This window comes from Tachyglossus aculeatus, chromosome 2 (genome assembly GCF_015852505.1).
Source record: "Tachyglossus aculeatus isolate mTacAcu1 chromosome 2, mTacAcu1.pri, whole genome shotgun sequence".
NCBI lineage: Eukaryota > Metazoa > Chordata > Mammalia > Monotremata > Tachyglossidae > Tachyglossus > Tachyglossus aculeatus.
Window position 1 is genome coordinate 139505358 of NC_052067.1, and position 18346 is coordinate 139523703.

The 18346-nt window shown below is 55.4% G+C and overlaps 1 protein-coding gene across 3 annotated transcripts in view; it reads right to left on the bottom strand.

Annotated features, from left to right (window-relative positions):
* Positions 1 to 1328: 1328 nt before the first annotated feature.
* SLCO2B1 (solute carrier organic anion transporter family member 2B1) overlaps positions 1329 to 18346 on the bottom strand; it is a 31642-nt gene continuing 14624 nt past the window's right edge. For 2 of the 3 annotated variants that reach the window (XM_038768562.1, XM_038768571.1), the window contains exons 3-15: positions 17592 to 17729; positions 15567 to 15729; positions 14845 to 15072; positions 13544 to 13642; positions 11287 to 11462; positions 6633 to 6723; positions 5960 to 6124; positions 5345 to 5537; positions 3831 to 3975; positions 3463 to 3632; positions 3006 to 3070; positions 2018 to 2138; positions 1329 to 1857 (exon numbers count right to left, since the gene is read on the bottom strand). In XM_038768562.1, coding sequence (XP_038624490.1) covers positions 1680 to 1857; positions 2018 to 2138; positions 3006 to 3070; positions 3463 to 3632; positions 3831 to 3975; positions 5345 to 5537; positions 5960 to 6124; positions 6633 to 6723; positions 11287 to 11462; positions 13544 to 13642; positions 14845 to 15072; positions 15567 to 15729; positions 17592 to 17729 — 1932 coding nt within the window. In that variant the 3' untranslated portion in view covers positions 1329 to 1679. The remainder of the gene's footprint in view (positions 1858 to 2017; positions 2139 to 3005; positions 3071 to 3462; positions 3633 to 3830; positions 3976 to 5344; positions 5538 to 5959; positions 6125 to 6632; positions 6724 to 11286; positions 11463 to 13543; positions 13643 to 14844; positions 15073 to 15566; positions 15730 to 17591; positions 17730 to 18346) is intronic. The other variant, XM_038768579.1, reaches the window with a different exon arrangement.

Genomic DNA, 18346 nt, shown 5'->3' on the forward strand with positions numbered 1-18346 from the left:
GAGCACTTGGTCTGAGGGCCATCCTGGCAGGGGGAAGGGAGCGGGTTGGGGGACTGAGCTCCGCTTCTCCCTCCCCACCCCACTGCCCCTGGAGAGGTGAGGGTCACTGAAGGCTGGACGTGGGTGGTCAGCCCCTCACCATCTGCTGGGGTCCATGGAGCTAGGGGCCTGTCACTGGGGCCTCCATCTAGGGCTCAAGCTTGTTGTTGTGTTGTACTCTCCCAAGTGCCTAGTACAGTGCTCTGCACACAGGAAGTGTTCTATAAATACGATTGAATGGATAGCGGAGTGAGACAGGGCCACATTGCCGAAGGGGCTGCTGGAAGCTTTCTCCTCTGCCCAGCCAGTGGAGATGGTAAGTGCCCGGACCACTCCAGGAAAAGAGAGGCAGTGTGGTCTACATCCTGGGACTCCCTACAACCCCCACCCTGGCCTCAGCTTTTCCACCTGTAGAATGGGGGTTGGTGACTGACGGCGGGTCAGGCCAGGTGAGGCAGGACCCAGTGGAACCTCCCAACAACCACCCAACTCATAGCGTGGCTCTCGCTGCCAAAGCTGTCGTACAACTGGAGTCTCGTTCAGGGCGGAGGCAGCAGGGGATCTAGGATCTGGGATCTGTGTGGAGCCCTGAGGGAAGCCCCACCAGGGCAAGCCATGGTTCAGCCTCAGCTGAGCTGTCGCTGTCTCTCTGTCTCTCTTTCCTGATTGTTTCTTCACATCCCGTGTGGACCTTGACCTGACCACTGGCCCCAGTCTTCCTTGAGCTCCTGGAAATGTGGTACCTCGGGAGCGGGGACTCATGGAATAAGAGTAGGCCAAGAGATGGGCCAGCAGGGACCTAGGGTGACTTGGGAGATAAGTACCAATGTGACCAACATAAACTCTGAGGAGAGAAGAGTGTGGGGAGGGGCAGATCCAGGAGCTAACAATTCCCAAACAGCCCTCCCAGAAGCCCTCAGGTCAAGCCAGAGCCCCTGGGGTGAGTGAGTCCAGGAATCCAGCCCAGACAACGGTGGGGAAACAATGGTGTCACTCCCACATCTGCGGCAATCGCTTATCCTTCCTCCAGGCCTCTCCCGTCCCAGCCCATCCTGGGGTGCCGGGTCGAGGGTCCGGGAATAATAATAATAATAATGATAATAATGATGGTATTTGTTAAGCGCTTACTATGTGCAAAGCACTGTTCTAAGCGCTGGAAAGGTTACAAGGTGATCAGGTTGTCCCACAGGGGGGCTCACAGTTTTTAATCCCCATTTTACAGATGAGGTAACTGAGGCACACAGAAGTTAAGTGACTTGCCCAAAGTCACACAGCTGATGGTTGGCGGAGCCAGGATTTGAACCCGTGACCTCTGACTCCAAAGCCCGTGCTCTTTCCACTGAGCCACGCTGCTTCTCAAAGCACAGACCTTGCCCCTGGAGGGTATTTCTGGTGTGCAACCAGGGCTGGGGGTGGGCGTGGGGGTGGGAAGGAGGCTCTGTCTGGGGAGGCCATACAGCCAGTCCGCTCCCCTCGAGGGTCCGTCTTCCTTCTCCCCACTGGTGGTTGGGCAAGGCATGTGAGGGGAGGCGTAAAATCTTGGTGTGAGCCCTATGTTGGCGAGGTCTGTCCCGGGCAGGTCCAGGGCACCTAGCCCCACTGCTTGGGGGTCTGCCCGGGGATGCCCGCTGACCCCTCTATCACGCGTGGGATTCCAACAGCCCCTTCTGGGAGATGGGGGTCAGCGGCTCCTGCTTGGATCCGAGGCCGGTCTGCGGGACCTGGACTGTGCCATCCTCCTGTCTTCGTAGGATGAAGTACACCAACAGGAAGGACAGGAAAGCGCCAACCTTGAAGAACATCTGGATGCCCATGAACCTAGGAGGGGACGGGTAGGGGAGACACGGGAGGGTGAGGAAACGTTCAGACTATCTGATGACGTCATACGGTCCCCAGGCACCACTTCCCACTTCAGGGGACGGGTTCCCACAGGGTGCTGGGACTCCAGGGAGCTCCCGCCCAGCAGCCCTCCAGTTACCTGTGGCGGAAGAGGTCGTGGTCATAGTACCGGCAGCTGGCCCTCTGGCCGCACTTCCAGCCCCAGCGGACACAGGTGGTGTCGATGGCGCTTCCATGGATCACCGGGCTGGGCATCCAGGCTGGCAGCAGATGGCTCATATTAGCAGCAGGTGGACCCCCGGCCCTTCCCTGCCCTGAACCCAGCAGGGGAGATGCGATCTGAACACCACCCCCAGCCCTAACTTCCACCAATCATCTCCAGTATGCTCCCCCTGGGAATAGATGAGGAAACTCATAGATGAGGAAATCAGTTAGAAACTCCTCACCCTGGGCTTCAAGGCTGTCCATCACCTCGCCCCCTCCTACCTCACCTCCCTTCTCTCCTTCTACAGCCCAGCCCGCACCCTCCGCTCCTCTGCCGCTAATCTCCTCACCGGGCCTCGTTCTCGCCTGTCCCGCCGTCGATCCCCAGCCCACATCATCCCCCTGGCCTGGAATGCCCTCCCTCTGCCCATCCGCCAAGCTAGCTCTCTTCCTCCCTTCAAGGCCCTACTGAGAGCTCACCTCCTCCAGGAGGCCTTCCCAGACTGAGCCCCTTCCTTCCTCTCCCCCTCGCCCCCCTCTCCATCCCCACCGTTTTACCACCTTCCCTTCCCCACAGCACCTGTATATATGTATATATGTTTGTACATATTTATTACTCTATTTATTTTACTTGTACATATCTATTCTGTTTATTTTATTTTGTTAATATGTTTTGTTTTGTTCTCTGTCTCCCCCTTCTAGACTGTGAGCTCACTGTTGGGTAGGGACTGTCTCTCTATGTTGCCAACTTGTACTTCCCAAGCGCTTTGTACAGTGCTCTGCACACAGTAAGCGCTCAATAAATACGATTGATTGATTGAATTACGGAAGTTGAGTCCTTCCTGGAGGCAGAGGAATGGCCTGGGTGACCCCAGCAGGGCCTCGGGCCTAGGGCGGATACAAGTTCAGGAGAAACCTATTACCTAGTAGCCTCAGCAGGAGAAACTGGATCCCGATGGCAAAGGATTTCTCCTCCCGGTTCACAGTTCTGCAGAGTCAAAGACCAGAGTGGGTGGCAAACCACTCCCTTTCCCACTCCTCCTCCCAGTGCCCTCCCACCCACCACCTTCCACAAAGGTCATTGCCCCCAGGCCCCTGCATTGCCCCAGACCCCTGTCGAGTATCTAGGATAGAGACCACGATGGAGACCATGGGGGCCGCAGCTCCATAAGGGCCCAACGCCTTCCCACTGTCTTCCCCTGGGACCTTTCCTCTCCCCTTCCTTCATGAGGGTCTAGAGCTAGGCCTCAGCCTGCCCAAGTGTACTCCACCTCTACTCGCACATGCCGCTCGCTCTCAGTCCCAGCCCACCCCCCGGCCCAGGCCACATCTCCGGGCCAGCTGAGCCCAGCCACGCCAGGCCAAGCGACTGGCCGGTACCTGAGAATGAGCATGAGGGATGGCGTGTGGGTGACGCTGGCCACGGCACCACCAAGGCTGGCCAGGACGATGAACGGCAGCAGGAGATGGCGGCAGGGGGATCCGCAGGACCCGGGGAGGGCAGAGCCGCCCCTTTCTTCCGGCCAAATACAGCTGCACTGGGTGTAATTCTGAGATGGGGAGAGATGGGGTCCTGAGCCCCCTGCCCCCAGCCTGGCCCGGATGAACCCTCCGCCTCGTTCAGTTGGGAATCCCGGAGCCACATTCCTCTCCTGACCAGGAAGCCCATTCTGGGGTCTCACTTGTATCCCTCCCGCTACTCCAAAAACCCCATCGTGCCCCGGCGAGGCAGAGCTAGAAGGACTCACGACCACTTTCTGATTGTCATCCAGGTTCACGAAGCGGCAGCCCGCCTGACACGGCGAGAGGTACTCGATGCCGTCTTGGCCGCAGATGGGGTCGAAGATGTCCGGGGGGCATTCGCAGGGCCTCCTGCAGGCCCTCAGCTGGCTGCTATGGGGACAGGGAGAATGGGGCTGGTCAGTGCTCAAAATCTGCTGTGTTCAGGGGAGGGAGAGGAAAAGGTGCCTGGGAGACGATAGAGGACCGGAGAGAGAGGGTGGGGCAGAAGCAGCATGGCATTGTGGAGAGATCACGGGCCTGGGTGTCAGAAGTCATGGGTTCTAATCCCGGGTCTGCCACTTGTCTGCTCTATGACCTTGGGCAAGCCACTTTACTTCTCTGGGCCTCAGTTACCTCATCTGTAAAATGAGGATTGAGACTGTGAGCCCCATGTGGCACAGGGACTCTGTCCAACCTGATTTTCTTGTGTGCACCCCAGTGCTTAGTACAGTGCCTGGCACATAGTAAGCATTGAACAAATACCATAATTTATTTGGGGGGAGGTGGACAGATTCATTGACAATTACTCTCTCTCCATTTTCAAAGCCTCATTAAAGGCCCATCTCCTCCAAGAGATCTTCCTTGACTAAGCCCTCTTTTCCTTTTCTCCCACTCCCTTCTGTGTTACCCTGATTTGCTCCCTTTATTCATCCCCCCATCCCAGCCCCACAGCACATATGTCCACATCTGTCGTTTATTTATTAATATTAATGCCTGTCTTCCCCTCTTGACTGTAAGCTCACTACGGGCAGCGAATGTATCTGTTATATTGTATCATACCCTCCCAAGCACTTAGTACAGTGCTCTGCACAGAGTAAGCATTCAATAAATACAATCAATCGACTGACTGAGGAGTCCCCCCTCCCAGGTGTGAGGGTAGCGGGTGGGTGGCAGGGGTGGGCACTGACGAGTGGGATGGGGGAGGTGGTGTCTTCCCAAGTGCTTAGTGTACTTTCCAGGCACTTAGTACAGTGCTCTGCACACAGTAAGTGCTCAATAAATTCAATTGAATGAATGAATGAATGTCCTATGTCTATCACTGTACCGTACTCTTCCAAGCGCTCCCAAGTGCTCTGCACACAGTAAGTGCTCAATAAATACCACTGAATGAATGTCCTAGGCTCCCTAGTGTGCATGTGGGTTGTGGGGGGAGAGGGGGGCTGGACAGCGGAGGTGGAGTGGCTGGGTGAGGACCTCTTCAAGGGAGAAAAAGAGTTTGGGTTCCCTGTCCCCAGATCCCAGGCCCCAGGGATCCATCGCAGGGGGCTGAGGGAGAGAGCAGGGGGCACTAGCAGCATGGGCGCCTGTGCTCCCCTCATCAGCAGGGCAGAAAGCGGTGGAGTTGAGCCGTATGGGACCCTGGTGGCCCAGGGGTGGCTGTGTCCCCCTGTGCCACCCACGCTGGCTGGCAGAAGAACTAAGCACCTCCTAGGGACTCCCACCCCTCCCTCCCTGCCCAGGAGTCCAGGCCCACAGGCACCTCGCCCCAAAGCCGAGGTCCGCCACAGGGTTGGTGGAGCAGCCCAGGAAGAAGAGTGGGACACTGGCGAGGACGCAGAACAGCGAGCCCGCAACGCCCAAGGCCCCGCACTGTTTCAGGTTCAGCCGCAGTCCTTTCACCAAGGCTCCTCCTGCCACGATGCCCACCACGGCACTGGGGATGCTGAGGCCGCCTGTGGGGGGGGGGGAAGGGGGCATCTCAGCCAACCGCGGTCTCTTCCCTCCCTCCCCTGGCCTCTCGGGAGGGCAACTGACCTTGGGCAAGTTGCTTCACTTCTTGCCTCTGTTACCTCATCTGTAAAATGGGGATAAGAGTGTGCGCCCCATATGGGATGGGGAATCCAACCTGATTCACTGGTATCTACCTCAGTGCTTGGCACATAGTAAGTGCTTAACAAATACCATAGTAATAATGATGATAATTATTATTTTTACCTCTTACTCCACCCTGGAATCCTGCGCCTCTTCCTTACCCTTGGTCTCCTCCTCCTCCTCGCACCTGTGCCTCTAACCCCCATGGCTTTCCGCTTTTCCCAGCCCACCCCCCATAGCCCCCTGCTTCCTCCTCCCCCACCCCAACTCCCACGACCCTCACCAATGAACATGTTGGCCAACGAGGCGGAGATGGAGAACTGGCGCTCCAGGAACTTGGGCAGGAAAGTCCCAACCCCGGCCACCGTGGCTGACAGGCACACCTGTCCCAGGACCACCAGGAGGAAAATGGGGTGTCGCAGGATTCTCAACAAAACCTCCGGAAAGACTGTGGGGAGAGAGGGGGAGCAGTCGGCGGCAGGGGAAGAGACAGGATGATGTCTGGACTCTCCTGATCTCAGGGAGGCAGGGCTCAAGGAGGGAAACAGGGCCCAGGAAGGGCAAGGACTCAGCTCAGGTAACCCAGCAAGGGACAAGGGGACTAAGAACTTCAGTTTACTACAGATACGGGACTTCCATCTCCTCCCAGACAAGTTCTGGCCCTTACTAAGAGAACAGGCTCAAAGAGCAGCAGAAGAGATTGGGATTGGACAAAAGAAAGGACTTCCTGGACAGGAGAGGAACACAGAAACAGATGGAGACTCCATACCCGGGGACCATTAAGGACGGAGCAGATCTTGACTGCCAGGGGCTCTTGTCTGGAGACATGGGGTTGGACCAGTTGACTTCTCATGGCCCTCTGAACCACGAGGTTCAGGTAGATCTTAGCTTTGTCCCCCTAGACTACTGCTCTCAGGCACAGGTTGTGGTTGGGGCTGAGGCTGTAAAGAACTTACCCTTGATGAACTGGACTACACTGAGGTTGCCACTGGGGTTCTGCTTGGAGGATGTTTCCATCAGGTCCTGCTTTGAATCAATTTTGGCATCCTGGGGAGAGTCAGAGATGCAAGGTCAAGTGGTCAGTTAGGTCTTCTTGCCCCATATCCACCCCGGTCCCTGGCCATCTCGGGATTTCCTGAGGGCAGAGGGAAAACAGAACTCCCATTTTCCCACCCCAACACTGTCCCCCCACCAACTTTCCCATCACTATAGACAACACCACCACCCTATTTCATAAACCCGTAACCTTGACATCATCTTTGACTAATCACTTTCATTCAATCTGCCACCAAATCCCGTCAGTTCTGCCTTTCTGACATCGCTGGAGTCCACCCCTTCATCCTCACCTGAACTGTTACCAAGGTGATCCAAGAACTCGTCCTATTCCACCTCGACTATTGCATCAGCCTCTTTCTGACCTCCCTGCCTCTTGTCTCTCCCGGCTCCAATCCTTACTACACTCTGCCGCCTGGGCATCCTCACTCCTCAAAAATCTCCAATCCATCTCTGCATCAGACAGAAATTTCTCATCACTGGCTTTTAAGGCACTTAAACAGCTCTCCCACCTTAACTTGCTGATCTCCTACTATTAATTCATTCAATCATTCATTCATTCAATCGTATTTATTGAGCGCTTACTGCGTGCACATTACTGTACTAAGCACTTGGGAAGTACAAGTTGGCAACACATACTACAATCCAACCTCTATCCTTCATTCCTCTATCACCAACCTACTTACTATATCTTTCATTCATTCATTCAATCGTATTTATTGAGCGCTTACTGTGTGCAGAGCACTGTACTAAGCCCTTGGGAAGTACAAGTTGGCAACATATAGAGATGGTCACTACCCAACAACGGGCTCACAGTCTAGAAACTTGATCTCGGGTGCCTTGCCTTTGACCACATGCCTCCTCTCCCTTCATATCTGCCAGTCCACTGCTTTCCCCATCTTCAAAACCCTCAAAAAATCCCACCTCCTCCAAGAGGCCTTCCCCCATTAAGCCCTCATTTCCCCTACTCCCTCTCCCTTCTGCATCACCTTTGTACTTGCCTCTGTACCTCTTAAGTGTTTTGTTATTTACCCCACCTCCACAACACTTATGTACAAATCCTTGCCATTTCCCCTATCTGTAATTCACTTTGTCTGTCCCCCAATCTAGTTTGCAAACTTCTTACGGACCAGGCTCAGGCCTACCAACTCTACTGTATTGAACTCTCCCAAGCGCTCAGGGCAATGCTTTGTGCACAGTAAATTGTTCACTAAATACCATTAATTGATTGATTGATTGATTGACGGGGAAAGTCAGATAACCAACCAGAACCCTCATACAATCCCCATTTGACTTGATAATTTCATCTGCCCTTGCAATGGCCTTTTCCCAGAACCCCTCTCCTCCCTCTTGTAAACTATGGACAGGGAATTCATTCATTCATTCAATTGTATTTTTTGAGCACTTTCTGTGTGCAGAGCACTATACTAAGCGCTTGGGAAGTACAAGTTGGCAACATAATGTGTCTGTTATATTGTACTCTCCCAAGAGCTCTGCACACAGTAAGCGCTCAATAAATACGACTGACTGACTGAGGAGTTAAGAACTAAAGAGCCAAAATCTGGACTAGAAGCGGGAGTGTGGGAGAGGAAGAGAGGAAGCCAAGAGCCTAGCTAACCCACAGCCTGAATAATCAAAAGTGGGCGGGAAGCAGGTAGGACACTTCTTGGCATTCTGGATGATCCAGATGCCTTGCTCTGCCTCTGCCCAGTTCCCAGGGAGGCCACAGAAGCTCAGTTATTTTTGAGTCAACCTTTTGGCCTCCTGATCTTCCCCATATCTCTGCTCCAGGAGAGCTATTTCCTCTTCTGACTGCTACCCTCCAACCTGGTTTCTCCATAGTTGTCTCCTGACACTGTCACCCATGGTCTTTTCCACATGGTTTGAGCCCATGTTTCACTGTGACTTTGGAACTTTTGATCTGCCCATCCTAACGGTGGGTGCCCCGTTTCATTTTAGTCTTCGAGCGGCTGCCCGGGTATCCTGGTATCATTCATTCTGCTCCCATGAAATGCCCAGGGAGGCTGTGCTGCGGTGAGCTTTGTGTCCCTGCTGCCGGGCTGACCACCTTCCCAGTCCTCAATTTTGGTGACCCTGCATTGTCTGTCGGCATTGAGAAGCCCTCACAGGAACAGCACCCAGACTTGTTCCTGGTTTCATCCCCTCCGGAAAGGAGCAGAATGAGGATCTGCCTTCTGCAAAGAGCTAGAAGGCCCCAGAGGTCATCGTCTGAGAGTCTGGGAGCATTCAAGGATGGAGATGATGCCTGTTTATTTGTTTTGATGCCTGTCTCCCCGCTTCTAGACTGTGAGCCCATTGTGGGCAGGGATTGTCTCTATTTCCAAGCGCTTAGAACAGTGCTCTGCACACAGTAAGCACTCAATAAATACAATTGAATGAATGAATGGGGTGCCGTCCCACCCTTCAAGTCCAGCCTTGCTGCTCCCAGGATTCTGACTATGGGCCAAGGGGCCGGCTGAACACAAACCACCCCAGCTCAAGGCTGTGTTCATGTTCTGGGGAAGAACTGCCCTGCTTCCCTCCCCCAACATAAGCCCTCTGGGCCCCCATATCTTCCTGGCCCCGGTCACTGGCTGAGGGCTCTTCTACCTGAGTGTTTTCTTTGCTTCAGAGGGCAGAGCCAGAAGCTGCTATGAGGAGCAGCATGGCCTAGTGGTTAGAGCACAAGCCTGTGAGTCAGAAGGAGCTGGGTTCTAATCCTGGCTCCACCACTTGTCTGCTGTGTGACCTTGGGCAAGTCACTTAACTTCTCTGTCCCTCAGTTTCCTCATCTATAAAATGGGGATGAAGACCGTGAGCCCAACGTGGGACAGGGACTGTGTCCAACCTAATTATCTTGTATCAACCCCAATGCTTAGTATAGTGCCTGACACACAGTAAGTGCTTAATAAATAATAATAATAACAATGATGGTATTTGTTAAGCGCTTACTATATGCAAAGCACTGTTCAAAGCACTGGGGGAATACAAGATGATCAGGTTGTCCCACGTAGGGCTCACAGTCTAAATCCCCATTGATTAAGATGAGGGAGCTGAGGAACAGAGAAGTTAAGTGACTTGCCCAAAGTCACACAGCTGACAATTGGCGGAGTCGGGATTTGAATCCATGACCTCTGACCCCAAAGCCCGTGTGCTTTCCACTGTCATGCTGCTTCTCTAAAAATAAATAAATATAAATATAAATAAGTACCACTAAAAAAAAAGTCTAGAGAGGAGCTCCAACCCTAGACACACTGGTTGGAGAAGACTTAAATGGAGGGGCCAGCAGTGACCCCCCCGCCCCCGGCTAGCCAGGCTGGCCATGGGGAAGAGGCTTGCAGGGAGGGTTGGATTCCGACCGGCCGGCCCGTCAGCCAGCTCGCCTAAGCTGCCCTTTGTGTCTGCTTAGTCCTGATCCCACGCACAGTGCTCGGGCCGGTTTAGCCTCTGGGCCAAGGGGTCCCGTGAAACTCAGTTCTGCTGACCCTGGCACAGATCCGGAAACAGCCGCCGGCTCGCTCCCTGCAAGCCCATGGTGGAGGAAGAGGGGAAGTAGTTTTCCACTTCCCCTCTGGAGGGTGAGGCTGCTGACAGAGGTGGAATCCCTGCCAGGGGCTGGAGTGTGGGTGAGTCCCCGCGACATGGGATCAGCAATCTCTAGCTGGCTCTGAGGGCGAGGTCCGGCCGGGCGATGGGGAGAGGAGAGGGGAGGCTGTGGGGGATGACTGAACAGGCTGCCTGGGGCGCCATCCCATTACGAGTTCTAGTTCTGGGCCATGGATCCAGCCATGGATTCACTCACGCACTGTTTTGGGGATCTGCCCTCCCTGCAGGGCAGTCAACGAGCCGGGGCATCGACGACCCACCAGCCAATGGGACCGACCTGGTGTCATGTGAACATGAGACCCAGCCCTAAGAGCTGGCTGTCGGGCCAGCACTGGCCGTGTGGGTCAGCGTGCCCCTGGCTGGGGTCCACAGGGGGCAGGGGTGAAGAACATGGGCCTGAGGGCAGTCAGAGGGGGTGTGGGGTGGGAATTCAGATGCTCCTGACCTGGAACTGGAACGGTGGAGGTAGAAGGGAACAAAAGCAGCAAGGGCCTGAGGAAGTGGATGGGGGCGGGGCGGGGAGGGTGCTCCAGAAGGAGGGACAAGGAGCAGGAGGAGGAAGAGGATGATCCGGGGGAGGAGGAGAAGGAGAGAAAGGAGAAGGAGAGAGAGAGAGAGAGAGGAGGAGGAAAGGGAGGAGGTGAGGAGGGATGAAGAGGAGGGGAGAAGCTAGAGGAGAGGAGGGGTGAAGTAGTAGAGGGAAGAGGAGGAGGGAGAGAAGATGAGATGGAGGAGAACTGGGTTGGGGGAGGAATAGGAGAAGGAGGAAGAAGACAAGGAGGAGGAGGATGAGAGGGAAATCAGAGACAGAGCAATCCCCATGTTTCCCAGGATAGAAACGAGAGGGGATCAGGAGCACTGGCCATCTGCAGGGTGAGAGTCCAGGGCTAGTGTCTGCAGGGAAGCCCAGGAGGGGCAAAAGAGAAGCCCGCCTCCCGGCTGGCATCTTACCCCATTGATCAGCCAGGGTGATGGGCGGGGGCCCCCCGCAGGCTCCTCCTGAGGCATCTCCCGAGGGAAGAAGAAATACGGGATGGCGGACAGGGCCACGATTGAGGCTGAGATCAGGAATCCGAGCCACCAGGCGCCCACCCAGCGAGGATCAGTCAGGGTCAGGTCGACCCCCTCTGCAAAGACGAGATCGGCGTTGAGCTAGGATGGTGGGGGCGGGAGGTCGGGCCCAGGGCGCGTGGAACAGGAAGCAATCGAAGGGAAACCCTGGGGCTGTGGGTTCTGATCCTGACTAGCCTGGAGTGGTGCTGTGTGACCCAGGGCAAGCTACCTCCCCTCTCTGAGCCTCATGCCTCCGGGCTGCAGAAATTTTGAGATTTGTTCCATCTGTTCTTCCTCCTCCACCCCCTCCTCCTCCTTCGTTGCCCTCCAGAGCTTGGCATCCAAATGGGCATTGTAGCTGAGAAGTCCCTTATCGGGGACTAAAGAAGTCCCAGCAGCCAGGGGAAGAGTCCCAGGAGAAAAAAAGGAATGAATGCTTGATGAGTGCTGGGAGCCTAATGCCAGACAAGCAAATACACAGACCAAATGGGAAGCGGTGTGTCCTAATGGGAAAAGCCCAGGTCTGGAAGTTAGAAGACCTGGGAATCAGAGGAACTGAGTTCTAATCCCGGCTCCACCACTTGTCTGCTGTGTGACCTAGGGCAGGTCACTTCACTTCTCCATGCCTCAGTTCCCTCACTGTAAAATGGGGACTAAGATCGTGAGCCCCATATGGAACAGGGACAGTGTCCAACCTGATCAGCTTGTATCTACTCCTGATACACAGTAAGCCCTTAATAATAACAAGTACCATTAAAACAACAACAACAACAAATTTTTCAGCCTCCAAAATGTCTTCCCATCCCTTTCAGCAGAAGGGCAAATTCAGAGATGGCTGCATGGTGGACCTCTAGCTGGGCAAAAAATCACAACTTGTCACCGCTTCTAAAAGGGAGATCCATCCATGCTCTTTGTCTTGGGGCCCAGCTCTGTGGCCAGATGGAGCTCACATGCTTATGCACATACATGCACACACATGCACGTACATGCCCAGCTATGCAAGCCCTGACTCAACAGCTCCTTGATTCTACTGCCTCAGGGCCTCGCTCTCCTCCCAGTTGGTTTCACTAAGCCCCGAGCCCACTGACAAGGTGTTGGCATACACTGGGTTGGAGCACCCAGCCAATGACCCAGAAGACAAACAGAAGGCATACAGCAGGCATCCAGAGAGCAGGAATAACAATCAGGAATGTTAGAAAGAAATCAAGCAAAAAAAGTGCAGAGCAGGACAAGGCAGGGCAGGGAAGGAAAAGAACTGGAAGAGGCCAGTAATGGAGTGTATCAAGCCCAACTCAGCTGTGTCTGCTGGATAAACTGAGGCAGAATGAGGGGTGGGTGCTGAGGGAGAATGGGTTCTCAAGGACTGAGATAGCTCGCAAGGTCAGGGCTCCCCATGCCAAGGCTGCTCATGATCAACTGATGCTAACTGCCTCTGTTCATTCTTCTCCCACCTTGCTACCCAGAGGCATCAGTGGACACAGGCTTGGAGGCAGGGCAGATGGACGGGATGACCTCTGGAGATCCCTTGAGATCTCCGACGCGCCACTGCCGAGTCCCAAAACCCCTCTGTGAGGCCCCTCCCTGCTGGTGTCGGCCCAGGGCTTCTGGCCACAGGGTCTGTCATCCCGAGCCTAGGTAGCCGTGATGGCTGCCCGGTGTGTCTGCAGATGGCCCCGTGCCAGGGGAGCCCGTTCTGCTGCTCCCTGCCAGCTTGGCGTGGTGGGGCCTAGGTGTGACTCATGGGGTAGACCAGCTTTCGTCCGGTGGCAGGACGCGACGCTACTGTTGGCTCACATCCAGGAGCTGGGAAGTCCCCCTATTTATAGCCCCCCCCCCCCCCCGCCCTCCCTCCGGTGCCGGGAACCCCCCCAACTCCCAGCCAGGACCCCTCCCACAGTTCCAGGTTTGCGCCCCCTTACACTTCCCAGTCAGGAACTCCGGGAGTCCCAGATCAGTCACCGGTGTGGCAGAGGATGGGGAGGTTTGCTCTCAGGCCTTAGGCTTCCCCCAAGTGGGAAGCAGGGGTGGGGGGAGCTGGGGTCATCGATGCGGAGAAAGCAGCCCAAAGGGCATGGATAACCTTGCGTGGAGGGCCATGGGAGGAAGGGAAAGTCCTGGCCGGGCTCGAGGGGAGCGGGCCTGCCGCCAGCCTCACCTGGAGGCATCCGGTCGATGTCCACGTAGAAGCTGAGCATGAAGGCGCCCAGCGTGTAGGCCACGGCCGGGCCGAGGAAAGTGGCAGCGTAAAGGAAGCCTGCAGGAGGAACGCGGAGCTAAGCTGGGTCACCGGAGCCGCATCTCTGGCCTGATCCTGACTCAACCTGGCTGGAACCTCCGGAGACTCGTTCCTTGGAAGTCAGAGCCAGGACAGGCTGGGAGATCCCACCCATCTTTTCCCTCATCTTTGACCCAAATAAAGGAGACAGCATCCACCAGAGTCACCCCCATAAGGGTGTGGGGGGCGATGCCCCCAGAGTCTCCAACTCAGGGAGAACCTCTGTTTCTCCACAGGTGGTGGGGCTGGACTTCCAGAATCCCAGAGCACGGTCCTGGAAGTCAGAAGGACCTGGATTCTAATCCCGGCTCCACCACTTGTCTGCTTGTGTGACTTTGGACAAGTCACTTCACTTCTCTGGGTCACAATGATCTCATCTGTAAAATGGGGATGAAGACTGTGAGCCCCATGTGGGACATGGACTGTATCCAACCTGATTACCTTGTATTTACCCCAGGGCTTAAAACAGTGACTGACACAAAGTCTGAGAGTACAGTATGACAGACACATTCCCTGCCCACAGTGAGGTTACAGTCTAGAGGAGAAGACGGACATTAACGTGGATGGGGAAATGTGTAAGCATGGAGAGGGCGTGTGAGAACATATTGTGCGTCTTTATATGGGGGAGTGGTCCTGGCCCCTTGACCAGATGGTCATTAGCTGGGCTACCCCTGTCTTGCACAGCAAGAGCACGGGCTTGGGAGTCCCAGGACGTGGGTTCTAATTCCGGCTCGCCACTTGTCTGCTTGGACAAGTCACTTTACTTCCCTGTGCCTCGGTTCCCTCATCTGTAAAATGGGGATTAAGATTTTGAGCCCCATGTGGGGTGGGGACTGCATCCAACCTGATTAGTTTGTACCAAGAACAGTGTTTGGCACATAGTAATCTAGACTGTGAGCCCACTGATGGGTAGGGACCGTCTCCATATGTTGCCAACTTGTACTTCCCAAGCGCTCAGTACAGTGCTCTGCACACAGTGAGTGCTCAATAAATGCGATTGAATGAATGAATAGTAAGCACTGAACAAATACCATTATTATTACTATTATTACTTTTCCCCCTGCCTCTCCCTCCCTTCGCCCTACCCTTTCCTCCCTCCTCCCTGCCCCTTCTTCCCTCCCCCTGCCACTCCCGCCCCCTCCCTGGTGGGCCTGTTCCCGCCTCCGGGCAGCCCTCCATACCTAGGAAGAGCGGGGAGTCGTTGGAGCGGGCAAAATCGTCAATGTAGGAGATGCCGAAAGGCTGGATGGGGACGGTGCCGATGCCAAGCAGGGCCTGGCCCAGGAACATGCAGGCCAGGATCAGGCCCTGCCTGTCCTCCGTGTGTGGGGTGCAGCTGGCGTTGCCCGCGGCCTCCAGGGACTCCTGATCCGGGCACAGGTGGGCACCGTGTGAGTTGTTCGGGGCCACTGTCGGACAGATGGGCTTTCAGAAGGACATCAGGGGCACCCGAGGGATGGGGTGGATGGGTGGCTGAGATGGGTGGGTGGGATGGGGAGGCCCACCTTTAAGGACTCAGGCCAACAGCTCAGCCCCTGATCCCTCTGACCCCGCTCTTCCTCACTCCCTGTCAAACATCCAGCTTCCCTGAGCCCCTGCGTCCCTCTCGTAGGACTGTGGGGAGTCTAGGACCATGTTCTTCGAGGCCCACTTCCACCCCCCAGTATCACTAGGGCCTCAGGCCAATCACTTAGACTTTTGGGGCCTCATTTTCTTCCTTTGAACAATGGGGAGACTTCTTATCGTGTTTCCCTGTCTCCCACGGCTGCTGCAAGGACCCCAGAGGAAGGGAAGGGGATGAGGGGTCTGGGATGAAGGCAAGCTCCCCTCCGCCCCCATCCCAGACTGCTGTGCCCAGACCCCCACCCCCATCACCGCGCCCCACCGGTGCCGAGGCCCATACCGGTCATGCTGCGGTCGTAGCGGTACGGCTTGGCCACGAAGTGCGGCAGGCCGAGGAGCAGGGCGGCCAGGCTGACCAGGGCCGCCCCGCAGCCGATCAGCCGGGGCCGGTGCACGCGGCTCCCGAAGTAGCTGACGAACACGATCAACAACGTGTTGCCCACCTGCGGGGACCAGAGGGGCGTGGGGTGGAACAGCAAGGATGGGGGGAACCAGGTAGGATGGAGGGGTAGGGAAGGGTGGGGTGGAGCGGATGGGGTCAGGGGAGGTGAGGAGAGGTAGAGTGGAATGGGGAAGGGTAGAGCGGAGCAGGACAGAGGGGTAGGGAAAGGGGTTGACAAAGCTTGTCGGGAGGATTTTCGGGAAATGGGCAGAGACCTTGCCCCCCTTCCCCAGGGTGGGCACTGTCCTCCATAAACTGGGCTGGCCAGGGTCTGAAGTAGGGCCGGGACCCCTGCCACTTTTAGCCCCAGGTAGACCCCAAGCACGGGCCTGGGTCCAGTCTGGGTCACTGAGGTTGAGCCAGAATGGGGAGTCTGTGGGGCCGGGGCTGGGGCCGTGGGACAGCCCCAGAATGAGAGAAGTGTTGGCAGGGTGGGAAATGGGTAGGAAACGGGGTGCCTGGTGAGGGGCAGGTCGAGGTGGGGACTGAGTGTTGGTGTCAGGAGATAAGGGGATTAAACTGCAGCAGGAGAGACCATGGTTGGACTCAACGAAGAACTTCCTGGCAGTCAAAGACATCAGACCATGGAATGGACAAGCCCCGGGAGGAACTGGGCTGGGAGTCTCCATCTCTGGGGATCTTTCAGGGTGGAGCAGACCAGTCAGCCCCGGGTAAGGGATCCGGGCCAGAGGCCAGGGCCTGGACCAGATGCTCTGCACACAGTAAGTGCTCGATTAATATGATTTGATTGATTGATGGATTGATTGCTTGACTCTATCCCTCAAGCTGGAAGAGGCCTCACAGGTGATTTCACAGGGTGCCCGGGCATGCTGGGTATTCAGAATCCACAGTGCTTCGTTATGCAAATAAATGTAAATACACATCAAGGTTTATGCAAATAGTGGGAGAAGGCAGAATAAGTAGTGTGGCTCAGTGGAAAGAGCCCGGGCTTTGGGGTCAGAGGTTCAAATCCCTGCTCCACCAATTGTCAGCTGTGTGACTTTGGGCAAGTAACTTAACTTCTCTGGGCCTCAGTTACCTCATCTGTAAAATGGGGATTAAGACTGTGAGCCTCACGTGGGACAACCTGATCACCTTGTATCCCTCCAGTGCTTAGAACAGTGCTTTGCACATAGTACGTGCTTAACAAATACCATCATTATTATTATTATTATTATTAGAAAGGCCGAGGGAGGGGCTGACAATTGACAGTGATGACCAGTTTCTGTGAGTGTGTGTGTGTTGGTGGGGGTGGGAGGACAGGGCCCCTCGAGTCCATGTGCCTGGAAGATGTTGGGGAGATGGAGGTGGCCTGTCCTTCTTACTGGCCAGGAGCCCCCGGGGCCTCTCCCTGCAGCCTTGGATTGAGAAACATTTCCACTTTCCCTTCCACTTCTGCAAGGGAGGAGGAAGAGATTCATTCGTTCATTCATTCAATCTTATTCACTGGGCGCTTACTGTGTGCAGAGCACTGTACTAAGAGATGGTCCGGGGAGGAAGCTGGGGGCTGGCGTGTTGGGGAAAGTTTGGGATCAGGGGGCAAGACATACAGGGCAGGACGTGGGGATCCAGAGGAGGCCCATCTGGGCGGAGAGTCCAGCCCTGCTCACACGGGCCGGTCAGGTGGCCCTCAGCCTGTGGGTTCCCCTGCCCACAGCCCCGCCGTGAGGGGGTGGGAGGGGCGATTTGGGCCGTGGAAGTGGAATTGGAGAGGGGCTTTCTCAATGGGCCCACAGGGGCTTCCAAATCCCAACTGGAAGTTCTTCCTCTTGTCTAACCTCCGGCAATCCTGCCGCCTTTGGTTCAGGCCTCAGGAGGTGTGGGGAAGGCCCAGAAGGGAGCTCGGTAGGGGACGGGTCGTACCTCGTTGAAGGAGGCCAGCAGGCCCGAGAGCTGACTGGTCAGCCCAAATCGCCTCTCAATGGTGGACACTGAGCTCTTCATGTAGCCGGACACCATGAGCTGGGAGAGCTGCAGAATCCCATGGCACAGGACGAAGAACTGCGGGCAAGAGAGAGATGTGTCAAAAGCAGTTTCCACACCCTGACCGACCCCTTCCTGGGTGCCCCCGCTACCTCCAGCCCTTGTGGTCACTTTCATTCATTCAGTCATTCAATCTTGAGCGCTTACTGTGTGCAGAGCACTGGACTAAGCGCTTGGGAAGTACAAATTGGCAACAACTGGAACAATTGGAAAACCCTGCGCATGCTCCAACAAGTAATCCTGCCCATGTTCATTGGAACGGCACATGCTCAGTGAGTTCATTCTCAGTAAGAAGCAACGTGACCTAATGGATAGAGCATGGGCTTGGGAGTCAGAAGGACCTGGGTTCTAATCCCAGCTCCGCTCCTTGTCTGCTTTGTGACCTTGGGTAAGTCTATTAACTTCTCTGTGCCTCAGTTCCCTCATCTGCAAAATGGGGATTCAATACCTGTTCTCCCACCTACTTAGACTGTGAGCCCTTTGTGGGACCTGATTATTTTGTATCTCCCCCAGCACTTAGTACAGGGCTTGACACATAGTAAATGCTTAACAAATACCACACTCATTATTATTATTAAAGTATCTTTTTTATGGCATTTATTAAGCGCTTACTATGTGCAAAGCACTGTTCTAAG